This window comes from Lactuca virosa, chromosome 7 (genome assembly GCF_052849685.1).
Source record: "Lactuca virosa cultivar CGN04683 chromosome 7, Lactuca_virosa_CGN04683_v6, whole genome shotgun sequence".
Taxonomy (NCBI): Eukaryota; Viridiplantae; Streptophyta; class Magnoliopsida; order Asterales; family Asteraceae; genus Lactuca; species Lactuca virosa.
This window is the reverse complement of record NC_136432.1, coordinates 13,515,428-13,540,700: the sequence shown is the minus strand read 5'-3', so window position 1 is coordinate 13,540,700 and position 25,273 is coordinate 13,515,428. Positions and strand designations below refer to the sequence as shown.

At 34.8% G+C, this 25,273-nt stretch overlaps 1 protein-coding gene and 1 long non-coding RNA gene across 2 annotated transcripts; both read left to right on the top strand.

The window, feature by feature from the left end:
- The first annotated feature begins 635 nt into the window (after positions 1–635).
- LOC145123475 (uncharacterized) lies at positions 636–1,356 on the top strand. Its single transcript, XR_013715158.1, has 2 exons — positions 636–786; positions 1,199–1,356. It is a non-coding gene; the product is annotated as an uncharacterized LOC145123475 (long non-coding RNA).
- Positions 1,357–20,265: 18,909 nt separating this feature from the next.
- Positions 20,266–23,301, top strand: LOC145126413 (uncharacterized). The gene is made up of 2 exons (XM_079061786.1): positions 20,266–22,096; positions 22,601–23,301. The coding sequence occupies exons 1-2, from the start codon at positions 20,266–20,268 to the stop codon at positions 23,299–23,301; spliced, it is 2,532 nt and encodes an 843-aa protein (XP_078917912.1).
- Positions 23,302–25,273: the final 1,972 nt, after the last annotated feature.

The window sequence follows — 25,273 nt, the reverse complement described above, 5'->3', positions numbered from 1 at the left end:
TTTGGTTAAATGAGGTACAATTCCTTGGTCATATTGTAAGTGACAAGGGTATTTTAGTCGATCCCTCAAAAGTTGAAGCAGTCCAGAATTGGAAAGCCCCCCGTACCCCCAAGGAAATTAGTTTATTTTTCGATCTATAATGGCAACAGGCTTTTCAATGTAGTTAAGTCTGTTATCTACCTGAATATCGTCAAGTGGCACAATATAGGTTTCTTCTGCCATACACTTTCTTAATTGCGACACATGAAATGTGTTGTGTATCTGATTTAATTGTTCTGGTAGCTCTAAGCGATATGCTACCTTCCCAACTCGTGCAATAACTTTATATGGACCAATGAATCTAGGTCCCAATTTTCCTCTTTTCCTGAATCGGATGATTCCCTTCCATGGTGACACTTTTAGTAATACAAAATCTCCAACTTGAAATTCTAAGTCGGATCGTCTCTTATCTGCATAACTCTTTTGGCGGCGAGTGGCTGGTGCCATTGGAAAGCTGACTCGATTTCCTTCAAGATGGAGTCGGGTCCAATAGTTCTAGGTGCGGTATTGAGTGCCAGAATTAGGCCAAAAGTAAAAGAAATCATAAAATAATAATAATGGAGAAATTAGGTCATGAATAAAATAATCAACATTTTTACCTATAAATAGAGAGGTAATTTTCCTTCATTTGGGAAAGAACAACAAGTGTAAATTATAGTCTTGATAATCGAGAAGATAAATCCCGAGAGGCTGTTAAGTGAATAAACTCGAGAAAACAAACGTTCGTGTTGCTGTTCTGCGACTAAGGTGAGTTTTACTATTCTATATGTGATACTCATGTATGTAGTTATTATAAAACAAGTTCATGTGAAGATATTATGATAAATAATATTTACCATTATTTACCATTATTTACTATTGACGGTAATTATGTGTAAACATGTTATATGTGTAATTTTTACTGTTGACGGTAAAAATGTTATGCTATATATTATATACTAGTAAATGTTATTACTATGATTATTATATGACATACATGATTAACTACTGTAGTTAAACAGTAGATGTTTCAGGATTACTGTAGTAAAACAGTAAATATTTCAGAATTACTGTAGTAAAACAGTAAATATTTTTATAATGATTATATGCATGTGGTAAAATGTATAGATTGTGAACTCACTAAGCGTTGGCTTATCAGATACTATTAACATTTTTACAGGACCCTCTGGGGTAAACAAGGGGAAGAATCCAGCTTGACTATCGTGGCAACCGCATTACTCTTGAAAATTATGGATAAAAGTCTTCCGCTGTTTATTTCAATAAATCATGTTTTATGTAATAAAGTTTAAACCTGGATTTATTTGTGTTTATTTAAAACTCTTTAAATGTCATTATATTATAAATGAAGTTTTATTAATATTCAAATGGGGACCAAATCAGATATTTTATTACTGTAGTAAATATTTATTTACCGCAGGAAAAAAAAAAAAAAAAAAAAAGTTTTACAAGCTGATATATATTTGAATCCCTTAAACCGAAGCTCAAAATTTTCAAGAAAAATAAAATTTTGGAAAAAGTGTCAAAATTTTAAAAGAGTAAAGTAATGCGGAACGAGCAGTCAGCCGGTATTCTTCAAAAGGTATAATATAATATATTTTTATAATATATTACATACAAGAAATTTTGATATATATGATATATATGTATATATTTCACATGCTAGAATTGAATAGGATATAGATAAATATCCGTATGATTATGTGTTTACTTAAAATTAGCAAAGAGTAAAGTAAATGCTTTAAAACTATGCATAATTAGAATTACATAGACTTAGAATTTTGACTAAAGCCTTACTGCATGTTCTTGTTTGATTGTTGCTTTAGGGTAAAAAGTTAATTATTTGAATGACTATTTGATTCAACATTATGTATAGTTATGTATTTATAATACTCTTTGATAATATTAATTGGTTAAAAAGAGTATAATCAGTAAACTCTGTAGACATTATATGTATGTCTACAATATGTGAAATAGAAAATGCGTGTTAAACTAAAATCTGCAATTTGGAAGACTTTGTGATATACCAAAAACAATTATGTATATGTGTGGACGTTAGTATGGGCCCGTACTAACGAAAGCACATGATACATAATTGGGACGGGAGGACCACAAGGAAAACCAGAAAACAGATGGAAGTTTCTTTAGAATAAGGCATAGGATTAATTACTTATATATATATATATATATATATATATATATATATATAATTTATTATATTATGGTTATCAGAAAGATGGTGGTTACAAGAAATGGAAGTGGAAATGGAAATGGAAGTGGAAATGGAAATGAAAATCAACATGAAGATGTCAATGTTAGGGAGCTAGTTGCGTCTGAAATAAGAGTAGCAATTCAAGAATTTCTCCCAGAGTTATTCGAGCAAGTAAAGACTGATTTGTTAAAAATCATTGATAATAAGATGGCAGCATCTGGTCAACTCAAGAAATGCAAGTATCAGGATTTTGCAGCTACCAAACCACCATTGTTCCATGGAAAGAAGGACCCTCTGGTCAGCATGCGCTGGATATCATAGATAGAGAATGCTTTTCGTACTTGTTTTTGTCAGCCAGAAGCAAAAGTTCGATTTGCAGCAAACCAATTACGAGGAACGGCGAATGATTGGTGGGAGTTAACCATGAAGAAGCTTAAGGAAGCTGAAATAGAGAACATGACTTGGGCAGAATTCAAAATACTCTTCCAAGATGAGTATGTTACAGTGGTAGAAATAGATAGAATAACTGAAGAGTTTCTATCTATGGAGCAAACAACGGAATCGGTCAATGAAATCACCGATAAATTTCTGGAAAAATCAATCTTTTGTCAAGAATTTGTGGCCACGGAAAAGATGAAGATGAATCGTTATGTTAAGATACTCAAGCCCAGGATCAGAGAGGTTGTTGTAACCTCAAACTGCAAGACATTCAAAGACATGACAGAAATAGCAAGACTCAAGGAGCTGGATATGGAGACTCAAGACAAGAAGAGAAAGCAGGTACACGTTCAAGAACCAAACAAGAAGTTCAAACAAACCAATAACCAAACTGAAGGCAAGAAGAACCATCCCAAGTGTGATAAATGTGGGAAGAATCATCCAGGAGAATGTCGTATGGGAATGGGAGTATGTTTCAAGTGTGGAAAAAGTGGGCACATGAGTAGGGATTGTCCAGAAAAGTTGAAAATATGCTACAATTGCAATCAGTATGGGCATATTAAGCCAAATTGTCCTTTGTTGGCTCAAGGTACGGTTCAAACTCCAGCTCCATCTACTCTGAGGATCACTGATGGGAGAACAGGAACAAGAAATGAAGCCCCAAGAGTTCAAGGTAGAGCTTTCCAGCTCACCGTTGAGCAAGCACAAGATGAACCAAACGTAGTTGCAGGTACCTTCCTCATTAATTCAAAACCAGCACTAGTTCTGTTTGATACTGGAGCAAGTCGCTCTTTTGTGTCTTTAGCATATAGCAATAATATAATTGTTAAACTAGAAAAGTTAGATAGAGAATTAGAAGTAGAGATAGCCGATGATAAGACGATAACAGCACATAATGTATATAAAGGTTGTGTATTAGTAATATCCGATGTGAAGTTCAAGATCGACCTCATTCCAATTCCGATGAAAGAAATCAACATCGTTATAGGGATGGACTGGTTAGAAAAGCATCATGCCTTGATCGACTGTAGAAGACATCGAGTCCGAGTTCAAACCCCAAGTAGGGGAGAACTAATCATTCAAGGGGAAGGAAGAAGGAACATGACATCCATCTGTTCAGCAGCAAGAGTACGGAAGTACATACAACATGGATGTACTGGATATTTGGTTTATACACTAGATGGTAAACCAGAAAAGAAGACAGTAATTTCCAATGTGCCAGTAGTTCAAGAATATACCGACGTATTTCCTGAAGATTTACCCGGTATTCCTCCAAAAAGACAAGTAGAGTTTGGGATCGACCTTACTCCCGGAGCAGCACCAATAGCCAAGACACCATATAGACTTGCACCCCCTGAGATGCAAGAACTGTCTGCTCAACTGCAGGAATTGATAAAGAAGGAGTTCATACGTCCAAGTAGTTCTCCATGGGGCGCACCAATACTGTTTGTCAAGAAGAAAGACGGATCATTCAGGATGTGCATTGACTACAGAGAACTTAACAAAGTCACTATAAAGAATAAGTATCCTCTACCAAGAATCGACGACCTTTTCGATCAGTTGCAGGGAGCATCTTGGTTTTCCAAGATCGACCTTCGATCTGGATACCATCAGATGAGAGTTAAGGAGGAAGATATACACAAGACAACATTCCGAACAAGATATGGACATTACGAATTCATTGTAATGCCATTTGGACTTACAAATGCACCAGCAGTGTTCATGGATTTAATGAACCGAGTTTGTCGACCCATGCTTGACAAATCAGTGATTGTGTTTATTGACGACATTCTTGTGTACTCAAAGAACAAAGAAGAGCATGAATATCATCTACGAGAAGTATTGACAGTACTGAGGCGCGAGAAGTTGTATGCCAAATTTTCAAAATGTGAATTTTGGTTACGAGAAGTCCAATTCTTAGGACATATTATCAATCAGAATGGTATTAAAGTTGACACGGCCAAGGTTGATGCAGTAATGAAGTGGGAAGTTCCAAAGACCCCTACAGAAATTAGAAGTTTTCTTGGTTTGGCTGGATACTATCGTAGATTTATCCAAGATTTTTCCAAAATCGCAGTACCATTAACCAAATTGACGAAAAAGAATGAATTGTTTGAATGGGGTAATGAACAACAAGTAGCTTTTGAGATCTTAAGGCAAAAGTTATGTGAAGCACCAATCCTAACTCTACCAGAAGGAGTCGATGATATGACTGTCTATTGTGATGCATCTTATCGCGGATTAGGAGCTGTATTAATGCAAAGAGGAAAGGTGATAGCATATGCATCAAGGCAACTGAAACCACATGAAGCCAATTACCCAACACATGATTTAGAGCTTGCATCTGTAGTTTTTTCTCTAAAGATATGGAGACACTACCTTTATGGAGTGAAGTGTACCATTTTCACTGATCATAAGAGTTTAAAGTACCTTATGGATCAACAGAACTTGAATATGAGACAAAGGAGGTGGTTAGATGTTTTGAAAGATTATGATTGTGAAATACTTTACCACCCGGGTAAAGCAAATATCGTTGCGGACGCGCTTAGCAGAAAGGCAATTTGTGCAACTATTCAAGCATCATGTATGGAAGTAACTATGGTTACATCACTGATAGATATGATCAGGCAAGCTCAAGTTGAAGCAATAAAGGAAGAAAATCAAGGGAAAGAACGAATTAAAGGACAAATTGCAAATCTTATCGAAAACAGTCAAGGATTGTTGACTCGATACAACCGTGTATGGATTCCATACATCGGTGGAAATAGACAAGTTCTTTTAGAAGAAGCGCACAAGTCAAAGTTTTCTATTCACCCAGGTGCTAACAAGATGTACAAAGATCTTAAGGAAGGATACTGGTGGCCATCAATGAAAAGACATGTAGCAAATTATGTAGAAAAATGCTTGACATGTTTAAAAGTAAAGGCCGAGCATCAGAAACCGCATGGTAAGCTTCAGCCTTTGGAGATACCAGTTTGGATATGGGAGCACATCACCATGGATTTTATCACTAAATTGCCCAAAACCCCGAGATGTGTTGATACTATCTGGGTTATTGTTGATAGGTTAACAAAGAGCGCTCACTTTGTTGCAATCAAAGAAAGTTCCTCTTCGGAACAATTAGCTGACATTTATGTCAAGGAAGTGGTGTCAAGACACGGAGTACCAGTATCGGTAATTTCAGATAGAGACACCAGATTTACGTCACGTTTTTGGAAGAAGTTTCATGAAGATTTGGGTACTAGATTAAAGTTTAGTACAGCTTACCATCCTCAAACAGATGGGCAAAGTGAACGAACCATTCAGACACTTGAAGACATGCTGAGAGCTTGTGTGATTGACTTTGGAGGTAGTTGGGATACTTATCTTCCATTAGCAGAATTCTCATATAACAACAGTTATCATGCAAGCATTGGCATGCCTCCTTATGAAATGTTATATGGAAGAAAGTGTAGGACACCTATTTGTTGGGGTGAAGTGGGACAAAGAGTACTCGGTAGTACTGAGATAGTTCAAAAGACAACAGAGAATATTCAGATGGTCAGGGAAAGATTGAAGACAGCTCAAAGCCGCCAAAAGAGTTATGCAGATAAGAGACGATCCGACTTAGAATTTCAAGTTGGAGATTTTGTATTACTAAAAGTGTCACCATGGAAGGGAATCATCCGATTCAGGAAAAGAGGAAAATTGGGACCTAGATTCATTGGTCCATATAAAGTTATTGCATGAGTTGGGAAGGTAGCATATCGCTTAGAGCTACCAGAACAATTAAATCAGATACACAACACATTTCATGTGTCGCAATTAAGAAAGTGTATGGCAGAAGAAACCTATATTGTGCCACTTGACGATATTCAGGTAGATAACAGACTTAACTACATTGAAAAGCCTGTTGCCATTATAGATCGAAAAATAAAGACATTACGCAACAAGGAAATAGTAATTGTTAAAGTACAATGGCAGCACCGACGTGGAACAGAATGGACTTGGGAACCAGAAGATGAAATGAAAAAGAATTATCCCGAGTTCTTTTTATAAGGATTTCAAGGCGAAATCATTCCAAGTAGGGGAGAATTGTAACGCCCCGTTTTCATTTATAAATAAATAAATAAAGATAAGTATTTATGTCAAAAATGTTTATAAAATTATCATAAGTTATATATAAATATATAGTAGTAAATTTGGTGTTACAAATAATCAAAAATGTGTATAAAAGATTTAATGGTTATATGGTTTAAAAAGTTATAATTACATTTAAATATGAAAGTAAAAATATATTTATTTTTAGCTAAAGTGATCTAAATGAAAGTTGTAGTACTCGGAAATACCTACGCATGAAAAAAAAATACGTCGAAAACGGAGCTCGTATGAAGAAGTTATGAATTTTTGAAGTTTGAACAAAAATCTCGAAATGAAATCCGGCAGCCGACCACCGGCCGGAAAAGTGGCGATTGGCGGCGCGTGGCGGCGAGTGGCGGCGAGTGGCTGGTGCCATTGGAAAGCTGACTCGATTTCCTTCAAGATGGAGTCGGGTCCAATAGTTCTAGGTGCGGTATTGAGTGCCAGAATTAGGCCAAAAGTAAAAGAAATCATAAAATAATAATAATGGAGAAATTAGGTCATGAATAAAATAATCAACATTTTTACCTATAAATAGAGAGGTAATTTTCCTTCATTTGGGAAAGAACAACAAGTGTAAATTATAGTCTTGATAATCGAGAAGATAAATCCCGAGAGGCTGTTAAGTGAATAAACTCGAGAAAACAAACGTTCGTGTTGCTGTTCTGCGACTAAGGTGAGTTTTACTATTCTATATGTGATACTCATGTATGTAGTTATTATAAAACAAGTTCATGTGAAGATATAATGATAAATAATATTTACCATTATTTACCATTATTTACTATTGACGGTAATTATGTGTAAACATGTTATATGTGTAATTTTTACTGTTGACGGTAAAAATGTTATGCTATATATTATATACTAGTAAATGTTATTACTATGATTATTATATGACATACACGATTAACTACTGTAGTTAAACAGTAGATGTTTCAGGATTACTGTAGTAAAACAGTAAATATTTCAGAATTACTGTAGTAAAACAGTAAATATTTTTATAATGATTATATGCATGTGGTAAAATGTATAGATTGTGAACTCACTAAGCGTTGGCTTATCAGATACTATTAACATTTTTACAGGACCCTCTGGGGTAAACAAGGGGAAGAATCCAGCTTGACTATCGTGGCAACCGCATTACTCTTGAAAATTATGGATAAAAGTTTTCCGCTGTTTATTTCAATAAATCATGTTTTATGTAATAAAGTTTAAACCTGGATTTATTTGTGTTTATTTAAAACTCTTTAAATGTCATTATATTATAAATGAAGTTTTATTAATATTCAAATGATACCAACTTGTAACACTTTTTTTTTTTTTTTTTTTTTTTTTTTTTTTACTGCGGTAAATAAATATTTACTACAGTAATAAAATATCTGATTTGGTCCCCATTTGAATATTAATAAAACTTCATTTATAATATAATGACATTTAAAGAGTTTTAAATAAACACAAATAAATCCAGGTTTAAACTTTATTACATATAACATGATTTATTGAAATAAACAGCGGAAGACTTTTATCCATAATTTTCAAGAGTAATGCGGTTGCCACGATAGTCAAGCTGGATTCTTCCCCTTGTTTACCCCAGAGGGTCCTGTAAAAATGTTAATAGTATCTGATAAGCCAACGCTTAGTGAGTTCACAATCTATATATTTTACCACATGCATATAATCATTATAAAAATATTTACTGTTTTACTACAGTAATTCTGAAATATTTACTGTTTTACTACAGTAATCCTGAAACATCTACTGTTTAACTACAGTAGTTAATCATGTATGTCATATAATAATCATAGTAATAACATTTACTAGTATATAATATATAGCATAACATTTTTACCGTCAACAGTAAAAATTACACATATAACATGTTTACACATAATTACCGTCAATAGTAAATAATGGTAAATAATGGTAAATATTATTTATCATAATATCTTCACATGAACTTGTTTTATAATAACTACATACATGAGTATCACATATAGAATAGTAAAACTCACATTAGTCGCAGAACAGCAACACGAACGTTTGTTTTCTCGAGTTTATTCACTTAACAGCCTCTCGGGATTTATCTTCTCGATTATCAAGACTATAATTTACACTTGTTGTTCTTTCCCAAATGAAGGAAAATTACCTCTCTATTTATAGGTAAAAATGTTGATTATTTTATTCATGACCTAATTTCTCCATTATTATTATTTTATGATTTCTTTTACTTTTGGCCTAATTCTGGCACTCAATACCGCACCTAGAACTATTGGACCCGACTCCATCTTGAAGGAAATCGAGTCAGCTTTCCAATGGCACCAGCCACTCGCCGCCACTCGCCGCCACGCGCCGCCAATCGCCACTTTTCCGGCCGGTGGTCGGCTGCCGGATTTCATTTCGAGATTTTTGTTCAAACTTCAAAAATTCATAACTTCTTCATACGAGCTCCGTTTTCGACGTATTTTTTTTCATGCGTAGGTATTTCCGAGTACTACAACTTTCATTTAGATCACTTTAGCTAAAAATAAATATATTTTTACTTTCATATTTAAATGTAATTATAACTTTTTAAACCATATAACCATTAAATCTTTTATACACACAATCTGTCACACCCCGATCCTTGTCGGAATCGATCAAGGCGTGATATATTGTTCAAAGTCTCATGACAACTATGTTATAATATGATTAGATTCAATTAAGTACTAAGTATGCAAACAAGATCCACAACATACAAATACATATCCAAATACGAACAACATTTATTACATCAAATTTAAATTGTCTTGTGGATTTCTAAGGCGCAACCTATTTTTCATCATTCTTCATTCTTCAAATCTGCACCATGGGTAAAAACAGGTCAACTACGAGAGTTGGTGAGTAATCAAATTTTAGTAGAGAACACGCTACGTAGGCCCGTTTAAGATCATAAAAAGGATCGGACCAGTAGCCTACGAGTTGGATCTACCAACAGAGCTTAAGAAAGTTCACCCAGTATTTCATATAGCCAACCTCAAGAAGTGTTTAGCAGACGAGAACCTTCATGTTCCTCTCGAGGATATCCAAATCGACGAGACAATGCAATTTACCGAGAAACCCTTGGAAATTGCCGACCGAAAGGAAAAGCAACTCAAAAGAAGTCGCATTCCCCTGGTTAAGGTCAGGTGGCAGTCGGCATGTGGACCTGAGTATACATGGGAGCGTGAGGATCATATGCGTACCAAATACCCACAACTTTTCTCTTAAGGTACTCTCTTCTTAAATTTCGGGACGAAATTTCCTAAAGTAGGGGAGACTGTGACATCCGCCTAAAATGGATTCGGGTCAACCCAACCCAATTGGAAATTTAATAAACCCTACTCAAGATTACTTGACGCTAATAGGATCAAAACCCATGCAATACGATATAACTTGACGTTAATAGCAACATAGTATTGTACAACGTTATAACTATAATCAAAGTAAATTATGATACCATATTAAAATAAAATCAAAGTATAATGCTCTAATTAAATTAAAAGAATCAAACTTGAATTCTCTAATTAAACTTCAAATCAAAGTAGATTGTTATAATCAAATAATAACCTATCTTTTATAAAACTCCATTTTTATAAACTTTACATTTGAACAAAAATCTCGAAATGAAATCCGGCAGCCGACCACCGGCCGGAAAAGTGGCGATTGGCGGCGCGTGGCGGCGAGTGGCGGCGAGTGGCTGGTGCCATTGGAAAGCTGACTCGATTTCCTTCAAGATGGAGTCGGGTCCAATAGTTCTAGGTGCGGTATTGAGTGCCAGAATTAGGCCAAAAGTAAAAGAAATCATAAAATAATAATAATGGAGAAATTAGGTCATGAATAAAATAATCAACATTTTTACCTATAAATAGAGAGGTAATTTTCCTTCATTTGGGAAAGAACAACAAGTGTAAATTATAGTCTTGATAATCGAGAAGATAAATCCCGAGAGGCTGTTAAGTGAATAAACTCGAGAAAACAAACGTTCGTGTTGCTGTTCTGCGACTAAGGTGAGTTTTACTATTCTATATGTGATACTCATGTATGTAGTTATTATAAAACAAGTTCATGTGAAGATATTATGATAAATAATATTTACCATTATTTACCATTATTTACTATTGACGGTAATTATGTGTAAACATGTTATATGTGTAATTTTTACTGTTGACGGTAAAAATGTTATGCTATATATTATATACTAGTAAATGTTATTACTATGATTATTATATGACATACATGATTAACTACTGTAGTTAAACAGTAGATGTTTCAGGATTACTGGAGTAAAACAGTAAATATTTCAGAATTACTGTAGTAAAACAGTAAATATTTTTATAATAACTACATACATGAGTATCACATATATATATATATATATATATATATATATATATATATATAATTTATTATATTATGGTTATCAGAAAGATGGTGGTTACAAGAAATGGAAGTGGAAATGGAAATGGAAGTGGAAATGGAAATGAAAATCAACATGAAGATGTCAATGTTAGGGAGCTAGTTGCGTCTGAAATAAGAGTAGCAATTCAAGAATTTCTCCCAGAGTTATTCGAGCAAGTAAAGACTGATTTGTTAAAAATCATTGATAATAAGATGGCAGCATCTGGTCAACTCAAGAAATGCAAGTATCAGGATTTTGCAGCTACCAAACCACCATTGTTCCATGGAAAGAAGGACCCTCTGGTCAGCATGCGCTGGATATCAGAGATAGAGAATGCTTTTCGTACTTGTTTTTGTCAGCCAGAAGCAAAAGTTCGATTTGCAGCAAACCAATTACGAGGAACGGCGAATGATTGGTGGGAGTTAACCATGAAGAAGCTTAAGGAAGCTGAAATAGAGAACATGACTTGGGCAGAATTCAAAATACTCTTTCAAGATGAGTATGTTACAGTGGTAGAAATAGATAGAATAACTGAAGAGTTTCTATCTATGGAGCAAACAACGGAATCGGTCAATGAAATCACCGATAAATTTCTGGAAAAATCAATCTTTTGTCAAGAATTTGTGGCCACGGAAAAGATGAAGATGAATCGTTATGTTAAGATACTCAAGCCCAGGATCAGAGAGGTTGTTGTAACCTCTAACTGCAAGAAATTCAAAGACATGACAGAAATAGCAAGACTCAAGGAGCTGGATATGGAGACTCAAGACAAGAAGAGAAAGCAGGTACACGTTCAAGAACCAAACAAGAAGTTCAAACAAACCAATAACCAAACTGAAGGCAAGAAGAACCATCCCAAGTGTGATAAATGTGGGAAGAATCATCCAGGAGAATGTCGTATGGGAATGGGAGTATGTTTCAAGTGTGGAAAAAGTGGGCACATGAGTAGAGATTGTCCATAAAAGTTGAAAATATGCTACAATTGCAATCAGTATGGGCATATTAAGCCAAATTGTCCTTTGTTGGCTCAAGGTACGGTTCAAACTCCAGCTCCATCTACTCTGAGGATCACTGATGGGAGAACAGGAACAAGAAATGAAGCCCCAAGAGTTCAAGGTAGAGCTTTCCAGCTCACCGTTGAGCAAGCACAAGATGAACCAAACGTAGTTGCAGGTACCTTCCTCATTAATTCAAAACCAGCACTAGTTCTGTTTGATACTGGAGCAAGTCGCTCTTTTGTGTCTTTAGCATATAGCAAGAATATAATTGTTAAACTAGAAAAGTTAGATAGAGAATTAGAAGTAGAGATAGCCGATGATAAGACGATAACAACACATCATGTATATAAAGGTTGTGTATTAGTAATATCCGATGTGAAGTTCAAGATCGACCTCATTCCAATTCCGATGAAAGAAATCAACATCGTTATAGGGATGGACTGGTTAGAAAAGCATCATGCCTTGATCGACTGTAGAAGACATCGAGTCCGAGTTCAAACCCCAAGTAGGGGAGAACTAATCATTCAAGGGGAAGGAAGAAGGAACATGACATCTATCTGTTCAGCAGCAAGAGTACGGAAGTACATACATCATGGATGTACTGGATATTTGGTTTATACACTAGATGGTAAACCAGAAAAGAAGACAGTAATTTCCAATGTGCCAGTAGTTCAAGAATATACCGACGTGTTTCCTGAAGATTTACCCGGTATTCCTCCAAAAAGACAAGTAGAGTTTGGGATCGACCTTACTCCCGGAGCAGCACCAATAGCCAAGACACCATATAGACTTGCACCCCCTGAGATGCAAGAACTGTCTGCTCAACTGCAGGAATTGATAAAGAAGGAGTTCATACGTCCAAGTAGTTCTCCATGGGGCGCACCAATACTGTTTGTCAAGAAGAAAGACGGATCATTCAGGATGTGCATTGACTACAGAGAACTTAACAAAGTCACTATAAAGAATAAGTATCCTCTACCAAGAATCGACGACCTTTTCGATCAGTTGCAGGGAGCATCTTGGTTTTCCAAGATCGACCTTCGATCTGGATACCATCAGATGAGAGTTAAGGAGGAAGATATACACAAGACAGCATTCCGAACAAGATATGGACATTACGAATTCATTGTAATGCCATTTGGACTTACAAATGCACCAGCAGTGTTCATGGATTTAATGAACCGAGTTTGTCGACCCATGCTTGACAAATCAGTGATTGTGTTTATTGACGACATTCTTGTGTACTCAAAGAACAAAGAAGAGCATGAATATCATCTACGAGAAGTATTGACAGTACTGAGGCGCGAGAAGTTGTATGCCAAATTTTCAAAATGTGAATTTTGGTTACGAGAAGTCCAATTCTTAGGACATATTATCAATCAGAATGGTATTAAAGTTGACACGGCCAAGGTTGATGCAGTAATGAAGTGGGAAGTTCCAAAGACCCCTACAGAAATTAGAAGTTTTCTTGGTTTGGCTGGATACTATCGTAGATTTATCCAAGATTTTTCCAAAATCGCAGTACCATTAACCAAATTGACGAAAAAGAATGAATTGTTTGAATGGGGTAATGAACAACAAGTAGCTTTTGAGATCTTAAGGCAAAAGTTATGTGAAGCACCAATCCTAACTCTACCAGAAGGAGTCGATGATATGACTGTCTATTGTGATGCATCTTATCGCGGATTAGGAGCTGTATTAATGCAAAGAGGAAAGGTGATAGCATATGCATCAAGGCAACTGAAACCACATGAAGCCAATTACCCAACACATGATTTAGAGCTTGCATCTGTAGTTTTTTCTCTAAAGATATGGAGACACTACCTTTATGGAGTGAAGTGTACCATTTTCACTGATCATAAGAGTTTAAAGTACCTTATGGATCAACAGAACTTGAATATGAGACAAAGGAGGTGGTTAGATGTTTTGAAAGATTATGATTGTGAAATACTTTACCACCCGGGTAAAGCAAATATCGTTGCGGACGCGCTTAGCAGAAAGGCAATTTGTGCAACTATTCAAGCATCATGTATGGAAGTAACTATGGTTACATCACTGATAGATATGATCAGGCAAGCTCAAGTTGAAGCAATAAAGGAAGAAAATCAAGGGAAAGAACGAATTAAAGGACAAATTGCAAATCTTATCGAAAACAGTCAAGGATTGTTGACTCGATACAACCGTGTATGGATTCCATACATCGGTGGAAATAGACAAGTTCTTTTAGAAGAAGCGCACAAGTCAAAGTTTTCTATTCACCCAGGTGCTAACAAGATGTACAAAGATCTTAAGGAAGGATACTGGTGGCCATCAATGAAAAGACATGTAGCAAATTATGTAGAAAAATGCTTGACATGTTTAAAAGTAAAGGCCGAGCATCAGAAACCGCATGGTAAGCTTCAGCCTTTGGAGATACCAGTTTGGATATGGGAGCACATCACCATGGATTTTATCACTAAATTGCCCAAAACCCCGAGATGTGTTGATACTATCTGGGTTATTGTTGATAGGTTAACAAAGAGCGCTCACTTTGTTGCAATCAAAGAAAGTTCCTCTTCGGAACAATTAGCTGACATTTATGTCAAGGAAGTGGTGTCAAGACACGGAGTACCAGTATCGGTAATTTCAGATAGAGACACCAGATTTACGTCACGTTTTTGGAAGAAGTTTCATGAAGATTTGGGTACTAGATTAAAGTTTAGTACAGCTTACCATCCTCAAACAGATGGGCAAAGTGAACGAACCATTCAGACACTCGAAGACATGCTGAGAGCTTGTGTGATTGACTTTGGAGGTAGTTGGGATACTTATCTTCCATTAGCAGAATTCTCATATAACAACAGTTATCATGCAAGCATTGGCATGCCTCCTTATGAAATGTTATATGGAAGAAAGTGTAGGACACCTATTTGTTGGGGTGAAGTGGGACAAAGAGTACTCGGTAGTACTGAGATAGTTCAAAAGACAACAGAGAATATTCAGATGGTCAGGGAAAGACTGAAGACAGCTCAAAGCCGCCAAAAGAGTTATGCAGATAAGAGACGATCCGACTTAGAATTTCAAGTTGGAGATTTTGTATTACTAAAAGTGTCACCATGGAAGGGAATCATCCGATTCAGGAAAAGAGGAAAATTGGGACCTAGATTCATTGGTCCATATAAAGTTATTGCACGAGTTGGGAAGGTAGCATATCGCTTAGAGCTACCAGAACAATTAAATCAGATACACAACACATTTCATGTGTCGCAATTAAGAAAGTGTATGGCAGAAGAAACCTATATTGTGCCACTTGACGATATTCAGGTAGATAACAGACTTAACTACATTGAAAAGCCTGTTGCCATTATAGATCGAAAAATAAAGACATTACGCAACAAGGAAATAGTAATTGTTAAAGTACAATGGCAGCACCGACGTGGAACAGAATGGACTTGGGAACCAGAAGATGAAATGAAAAAGAATTATCCCGAGTTCTTTTTATAAGGATTTCGAGGCGAAATCATTCCAAGTAGGGGAGAATTGTAACGCCCCGTTTTCATTTATAAATAAATAAATAAAGATAAGTATTTATGTCAAAAATGTTTATAAAATTATCATAAGTTATATATAAATATATAGTAGTAAATTTGGTGTTACAAATAATCAAAAATGTGTATAAAAGATTTAATGGTTATATGGTTTAAAAAGTTATAATTACATTTAAATATGAAAGTAAAAATATATTTATTTTTAGCTAAAGTGATCTAAATGAAAGTTGTAGTACTCGGAAATACCTACGCATGAAAAAAAAATACGTCGAAAACGGAGCTCGTATGAAGAAGTTATGAATTTTTGAAGTTTGAACAAAAATCTCGAAATGAAATCCGGCAGCCGACCACCGGCCGGAAAAGTGGCGATTGGCGGCGCGTGGCGGCGAGTGGCTGGTGCCATTGGAAAGCTGACTCGATTTCCTTCAAGATGGAGTCGGGTCCAATAGTTCTAGGTGCGGTATTGAGTGCCAGAATTAGGCCAAAAGTAAAAGAAATCATAAAATAATAATAATGGAGAAATTAGGTCATGAATAAAATAATCAACATTTTTACCTATAAATAGAGAGGTAATTTTCCTTCATTTGGGAAAGAACAACAAGTGTAAATTATAGTCTTGATAATCGAGAAGATAAATCCCGAGAGGCTGTTAAGTGAATAAACTCGAGAAAACAAACGTTCGTGTTGCTGTTCTGCGACTAAGGTGAGTTTTACTATTCTATATGTGATACTCATGTATGTAGTTATTATAAAACAAGTTCATGTGAAGATATAATGATAAATAATATTTACCATTATTTACCATTATTTACTATTGACGGTAATTATGTGTAAACATGTTATATGTGTAATTTTTACTGTTGACGGTAAAAATGTTATGCTATATATTATATACTAGTAAATGTTATTACTATGATTATTATATGACATACATGATTAACTACTGTAGTTAAACAGTAGATGTTTCAGGATTACTGTAGTAAAACAGTAAATATTTCAGAATTACTGTAGTAAAACAGTAAATATTTTTATAATGATTATATGCATGTGGTAAAATGTATAGATTGTGAACTCACTAAGCGTTGGCTTATCAGATACTATTAACATTTTTACAGGACCCTCTGGGGTAAACAAGGGGAAGAATCCAGCTTGACTATCGTGGCAACCACATTACTCTTGAAAATTATGGATAAAAGTTTTCCGCTGTTTATTTCAATAAATCATGTTTTATGTAATAAAGTTTAAACCTGGATTTATTTGTGTTTATTTAAAACTCTTTAAATGTCATTATATTATAAATGAAGTTTTATTAATATTCAAATGATACCAACTTGTAACACTTTTTTTTTTTTTTTTTTTTTTTTTTTTTTTTACTGCGGTAAATAAATATTTACTACAGTAATAAAATATCTGATTTGGTCCCCATTTGAATATTAATAAAACTTCATTTATAATATAATGACATTTAAAGAGTTTTAAATAAACACAAATAAATCCAGGTTTAAACTTTATTACATATAACATGATTTATTGAAATAAACAGCGGAAGACTTTTATCCATAATTTTCAAGAGTAATGCGGTTGCCACGATAGTCAAGCTGGATTCTTCCCCTTGTTTACCCCAGAGGGTCCTGTAAAAATGTTAATAGTATCTGATAAGCCAACGCTTAGTGAGTTCACAATCTATATATTTTACCACATGCATATAATCATTATAAAAATATTTACTGTTTTACTACAGTAATTCTGAAATATTTACTGTTTTACTACAGTAATCCTGAAACATCTACTGTTTAACTACAGTAGTTAATCATGTATGTCATATAATAATCATAGTAATAACATTTACTAGTATATAATATATAGCATAACATTTTTACCGTCAACAGTAAAAATTACACATATAACATGTTTACACATAATTACCGTCAATAGTAAATAATGGTAAATAATGGTAAATATTATTTATCATAATATCTTCACATGAACTTGTTTTATAATAACTACATACATGAGTATCACATATAGAATAGTAAAACTCACATTAGTCGCAGAACAGCAACACGAACGTTTGTTTTCTCGAGTTTATTCACTTAACAGCCTCTCGGGATTTATCTTCTCGATTATCAAGACTATAATTTACACTTGTTGTTCTTTCCCAAATGAAGGAAAATTACCTCTCTATTTATAGGTAAAAATGTTGATTATTTTATTCATGACCTAATTTCTCCATTATTATTATTTTATGATTTCTTTTACTTTTGGCCTAATTCTGGCACTCAATACCGCACCTAGAACTATTGGACCCGACTCCATCTTGAAGGAAATCGAGTCAGCTTTCCAATGGCACCAGCCACTCGCCGCCACTCGCCGCCACGCGCCGCCAATCGCCACTTTTCCGGCCGGTGGTCGGCTGCCGGATTTCATTTCGAGATTTTTGTTCAAACTTCAAAAATTCATAACTTCTTCATACGAGCTCCGTTTTCGACGTATTTTTTTTCATGCGTAGGTATTTCCGAGTACTACAACTTTCATTTAGATCACTTTAGCTAAAAATAAATATATTTTTACTTTCATATTTAAATGTAATTATAACTTTTTAAACCATATAACCATTAAATCTTTTATACACACAATCTGTCACACCCCGATCCTTGTCGGAATCGATCAAGGCGTGATATATTGTTCAAAGTCTCATGACAACTATGTTATAATATGATTAGATTCAATTAAGTACTAAGTATGCAAACAAGATCCACAACATACAAATACATATCCAAATACGAACAACATTTATTACATCAAATTTAAATTGTCTTGTGGATTTCTAAGGCGCAACCTATTTTTCATCATTCTTCATTCTTCAAATCTGCACCATGGGTAAAAACAGGTCAACTACGAGAGTTGGTGAGTAATCAAATTTTAGTAGAGAACACGCTACGTAGGCCCGTTTAAGATCATAAAAAGGATCGGACCAGTAGCCTACGAGTTGGATCTACCAACAGAGCTTAAGAAAGTTCACCCAGTATTTCATATAGCCAACCTCAAGAAGTGTTTAGCAGACGAGAACCTTCATGTTCCTCTCGAGGATATCCAAATCGACGAGACAATGCAATTTACCGAGAAACCCTTGGAAATTGCCGACCGAAAGGAAAAGCAACTCAAAAGAAGTCGCATTCCCCTGGTTAAGGTCAGGTGGCAGTCGGCATGTGGACCTGAGTATACATGGGAGCGTGAGGATCATATGCGTACCAAATACCCACAACTTTTCTCTTAAGGTACTCTCTTCTTAAATTTCGGGACGAAATTTCCTAAAGTAGGGGAGACTGTGACATCCGCCTAAAATGGATTCGGGTCAACCCAACCCAATTGGAAATTTAATAAACCCTACTCAAGATTACTTGACGCTAATAGGATCAAAACCCATGCAATACGATATAACTTGACGTTAATAGCAACATAGTATTGTACAACGTTATAACTATAATCAAAGTAAATTATGATACCATATTAAAATAAAATCAAAGTATAATGCTCTAATTAAATTAAAAGAATCAAACTTGAATTCTCTAATTAAACTTCAAATCAAAGTAGATTGTTATAATCAAATAATAACCTATCTTTTATAAAACTCCATTTTTATAAACTTTACATTTGAACAAAAATCTCGAAATGAAATCCGGCAGCCGACCACCGGCCGGAAAAGTGGCGATTGGCGGCGCGTGGCGGCGAGTGGCGGCGGGTGGCATTGGAAAGCTGACTCGATTTCCTTCAAGATGGAGTCGGGTCCAATAGTTCTAGGTGCGGTATTGAGTGCCAGAATTAGGCCAAAAGTAAAAGAAATCATAAAATAATAATAATGGAGAAATTAGGTCATGAATAAAATAATCAACATTTTTACCTATAAATAGAGAGGTAATTTTCCTTCATTTGGGAAAGAACAACAAGTGTAAATTATAGTCTTGATAATCGAGAAGATAAATCCCGAGAGGCTGTTAAGTGAATAAACTCGAGAAAACAAACGTCCGTGTTGCTGTTCTGCGACTAAGGTGAGTTTTACTATTCTATATGTGATACTCATGTATGTAGTTATTATAAAACAAGTTCATGTGAAGATATTATGATAAATAATATTACCATTATTTACCATTATTTACTATTGACGGTAATTATGTGTAAACATGTTATATGTGTAATTTTTACTGTTGACGGTAAAAATGTTATGCTATATATTATATACTAGTAAATGTTATTACTATGATTATTATATGACATACATGATTAACTACTGTAGTTAAACAGTAGATGTTTCAGGATTACTGGAGTAAAACAGTAAATATTTCAGAATTACTGTAGTAAAACAGTAAATATTTTTATAATAACTACATACATGAGTATCACATATATATATATATATATATATATATATATATATACATATATATATATATATATATATATATATATATATATATATATATATATATAATTTATTATATTATGGTTATCAGAAAGATGGTGGTTACAAGAAATGGAAGTGGAAATGGAAATGGAAGTGGAAATGGAAATGAAAATCAACATGAAGATGTCAATGTTAGGGAGCTAGTTGTGTCTGAAATAAGAGTAGCAATTCAAGAATTTCTCCCAGAGTTATTCGAGCAAGTAAAGACTGATTTGTTAAAAATCATTGATAATAAGATGGCAGCATCTGGTCAACTCAAGAAATGCAAGTATCAGGATTTTGCAGCTACCAAACCACCATTGTTCCATGGAAAGAAGGACCCTCTGGTCAGCATGCGCTGGATATCAGAGATAGAGAATGCTTTTCGTACTTGTTTTTGTCAGCCAGAAGCAAAAGTTCGATTTGCAGCAAACCAATTACGAGGAACGGCGAATGATTGGTGGGAGTTAACCATGAAGAAGCTTAAGGAAGCTGAAATAGAGAACATGACTTGGGCAGAATTCAAAATACTCTTTCAAGATGAGTATGCTACAGTGGTAGAAATAGATAGAATAACTGAAGAGTTTCTATCTATGGAGCAAACAACGGAATCGGTCAATGAAATCACCGATAAATTTCTGGAAAAATCAATCTTTTGTCAAGAATTTGTGGCCACGGAAAAGATGAAGATGAATCGTTATGTTAAGATACTCAAGCCCAGGATCAGAGAGGTTGTTGTAACCTCTAACTGCAAGACATTCAAAAACATGACAGAAATAGCAAGACTCAAGGAGCTGGATATGGAGACTCAAGACAAGAAGAGAAAGCAGGTACACGTTCAAGAACCAAACAAGAAGTTCAAACAAACCAATAACCAAACTGAAGGCAAGAAGAACCATCCCAAGTGTGATAAATGTGGGAAGAATCATCCAGGAGAATGTCGTATGGGAATGGGAGTATGTTTCAAGTGTGGAAAAAGTGGGCACATGAGTAGAGATTGTCCAGAAAAGTTGAAAATATGCTACAATTGCAATCAGTATGGGCATATTAAGCCAAATTGTCCTTTGTTGGCTCAAGGTACGGTTCAAACTCCAGCTCCATCTACTCTGAGGATCACTGATGGGAGAACAGGAACAAGAAATGAAGCCCCAAGAGTTCAAGGTAGAGCTTTCCAGCTCACCGTTGAGCAAGCACAAGATGAACCAAACGTAGTTGCAGGTACCTTCCTCATTAATTCAAAACCAGCACTAGTTCTGTTTGATACTGGAGCAAGTCGCTCTTTTGTGTCTTTAGCATATAGCAAGAATATAATTGTTAAACTAGAAAAGTTAGATAGAGAATTAGAAGTAGAGATAGCCGATGATAAGACGATAACAACACATCATGTATATAAAGGTTGTGTATTAGTAATATCCGATGTGAAGTTCAAGATCGACCTCATTCCAATTCCGATGAAAGAAATCAACATCGTTATAGGGATGGACTGGTTAGAAAAGCATCATGCCTTGATCGACTGTAGAAGACATCGAGTCCGAGTTCAAACCCCAAGTAGGGGAGAACTAATCATTCAAGGGGAAGGAAGAAGGAACATGACATCTATCTGTTCAGCAGCAAGAGTACGGAAGTACATACAGCATGGATGTACTGGATATTTGGTTTATACACTAGATGGTAAACCAGAAAAGAAGACAGTAATTTCCAATGTGCCAGTAGTTCAAGAATATACCGACGTGTTTCCTGAAGATTTACCCGGTATTCCTCCAAAAAGACAAGTAGAGTTTGGGATCGACCTTACTCCCGGAGCAGCACCAATAGCCAAGACACCATATAGACTTGCACCCCCTGAGATGCAAGAACTGTCTGCTCAACTGCAGGAATTGATAAAGAAGGAGTTCATACGTCCAAGTAGTTCTCCATGGGGCGCACCAATACTGTTTGTCAAGAAGAAAGACGGATCATTCAGGATGTGCATTGACTACAGAGAACTTAACAAAGTCACTATAAAGAATAAGTATCCTCTACCAAGAATCGACGACCTTTTCGATCAGTTGCAGGGAGCATCTTGGTTTTCCAAGATCGACCTTCGATCTGGATACCATCAGATGAGAGTTAAGGAGGAAGATATACACAAGACAGCATTCCGAACAAGATATGGACATTACGAATTCATTGTAATGCCATTTGGACTTACAAATGCACCAGCAGTGTTCATGGATTTAATGAACCGAGTTTGTCGACCCATGCTTGACAAATCAGTGATTGTGTTTATTGACGACATTCTTGTGTACTCAAAGAACAAAGAAGAGCATGAATATCATCTACGAGAAGTATTGACAGTACTGAGGCGCGAGAAGTTGTATGCCAAATTTTCAAAATGTGAATTTTGGTTACGAGAAGTCCAATTCTTAGGACATATTATCAATCAGAATGGTATTAAAGTTGACACGGCCAAGGTTGATGCAGTAATGAAGTGGGAAGTTCCAAAGACCCCTACAGAAATTAGAAGTTTTCTTGGTTTGGCTGGATACTATCGTAGATTTATCCAAGATTTTTCCAAAATCGCAGTACCATTAACCAAATTGACGAAAAAGAATGAATTGTTTGAATGGGGTAATGAACAACAAGTAGCTTTTGAGATCTTAAGGCAAAAGTTATGTGAAGCACCAATCCTAACTCTACCAGAAGGAGTCGATGATATGACTGTCTATTGTGATGCATCTTATCGCGGATTAGGAGCTGTATTAATGAAAAGAGGAAAATTGGGACCTAGATTCATTAGTCCATATAAAGTTATTGCACGAGTTGGGAAGGTAGCATATCGCTTAGAGCTACCAGAACAATTAAATCAGATACACAACACATTTCATGTGTCGCAATTAAGAAAGTGTATGGCAGAAGAAACCTATATTGTGCCACTTGACGATATTCAGGTAGATAACAGACTTAACTACATTGAAAAGCCTGTTGCCATTATAGATCGAAAAATAAAGACATTACGCAACAAGGAAATAGTAATTGTTAAAGTACAATGGCAGCACCGACGTGGAACAGAATGGACTTGGGAACCAGAAGATGAAATGAAAAAGAATTATCCCGAGTTCTTTTTATAAGGATTTCGAGGCGAAATCATTCCAAGTAGGGGAGAATTGTAACGCCCCGTTTTCATTTATAAATAAATAAATAAAGATAAGTATTTATGTCAAAAATGTTTATAAAATTATCATAAGTTATATATAAATATATAGTAGTAAATTTGGTGTTACAAATAATCAAAAATGTGTATAAAAGATTTAATGGTTATATGGTTTAAAAAGTTATAATTACATTTAAATATGAAAGTAAAAATATATTTATTTTTAGCTAAAGTGATCTAAATGAAAGTTGTAGTACTCGGAAATACCTACGCATGAAAAAAAATACGTCGAAAACGGAGCTCGTATGAAGAAGTTATGAATTTTTGAAGTTTGAACAAAAATCTCGAAATGAAATCCGGCAGCCGACCACCGGCCGGAAAAGTGGCGAGTGGCGGCGAGTGGCTGGTGCCATTGGAAAGCTGACTCGATTTCCTTCAAGATGGAGTCGGGTCCAATAGTTCTAGGTGCGGTATTGAGTGCCAGAATTAGGGCAAAAGTAAAAGAAATCATAAAATAATAATAATTGAGAAATTAGGTCATGAATAAAATAATCAACATTTTTACCTATAAATAGAGAGGTAATTTTCCTTCATTTGGGAAAGAACAACAAGTGTAAATTATAGTCTTGATAATCGAGAAGATAAATCCCGAGAGGCTGTTAAGTGAATAAACTCGAGAAAACAAACGTTCGTGTTGCTGTTCTGCGACTAAGGTGAGTTTTACTATTCTATATGTGATACTCATGTATGTAGTTATTATAAAACAAGTTCATGTGAAGATATTATGATAAATAATATTTACCATTATTTACCATTATTTACTATTCTATATGTGTCACACCCCGATCCTTGTCGGAATCGATCAAGGCGTGATATATTGTTCAAAGTCTCATGACAACTATGTTATAATATGATTAGATTCAATTAAGTACTAAGTATGCAAACAAGATCCACAACATACAAATACATATCCAAATACGAACAACATTTATTACATCAAATTTAAATTGTCTTGGTGATTTCTAAGGCGCAACCTATTTTTCATCATTCTTCATTCTTCAAATCTGCACCATGGGTAAAAACAGGTCAACTACGAGAGTTGGTGAGTAATCAAATTTTAGTAGAGAAAATTGTGAAGTTGAAACATTTATAATTTGAAATTTGTTTTCTTTTGAAGTCGCCAAACAATTGTATTTGAGATAAATGTTTATAAATCAAAAATTGATTAACAATTGATAACAACAACAATAAGTCCTCACCCTATATATATATATATATATATATATATATATAGATATATATATATATATATATATAAATATATATAGGATGGAGCATCTAATCATCATACACACTCAACCACGTGTGATCAATCACCTTAGCGTCCCAAGGCGGGGTGGTCAACCCAATAGCGCTATTATTGTCCATGACGTACCTCAAGAATACGGGCATAGTCATGGAGATTAGACTAAAAATGGTAATGCACTACAAGTACATGTAGCGTAAACAAACAATAGTTATACAATTAATGACTCACGTATAAATGTCCCAACAATGTCTCAATTGTGATAAAACAATAAAATGAAGTTGAAATATATTAGAACCACATGATACACCCCAAAAGTATTGAAAAATTATAAAGTATGGGGTAGATTACTCACTTTAGTCCCAAAACGAAATGCGTGTGTCGTACGATAGACGATTCGGGTCAAAATGGCGTAGAACTTAATATAATTAATAGTTTTGGTTTAGGAACTGTTAAACAAGAATGAAGTATTAATACAAATAATTAGACACGTATTCTTATATTAGATGAATTAACAATAATTCATTTTGATTATAATATTAAGGTATTTATTTGTTAAATGAATTTTAAATTGAATTACTTACTTTGCATAATTAATTTATATTTTCAATTTAGGCTAGATTTTAATAATTTCTTATTAAAA

Excerpts from the sequence above, each read along its gene's own strand:
- LOC145126413 (XM_079061786.1), top strand. The coding sequence starts at position 20,266 with ATGGTGGTTACAAGAAATGGAAGTGGAAATGGAAATGGAAGTGGAAAT. Across the intron at positions 22,097-22,600 it reads GAAGGAGTTCATACGTCCAA|GACATATTATCAATCAGAAT; the intron begins GTAGTTCTCCAT and ends TCCAATTCTTAG.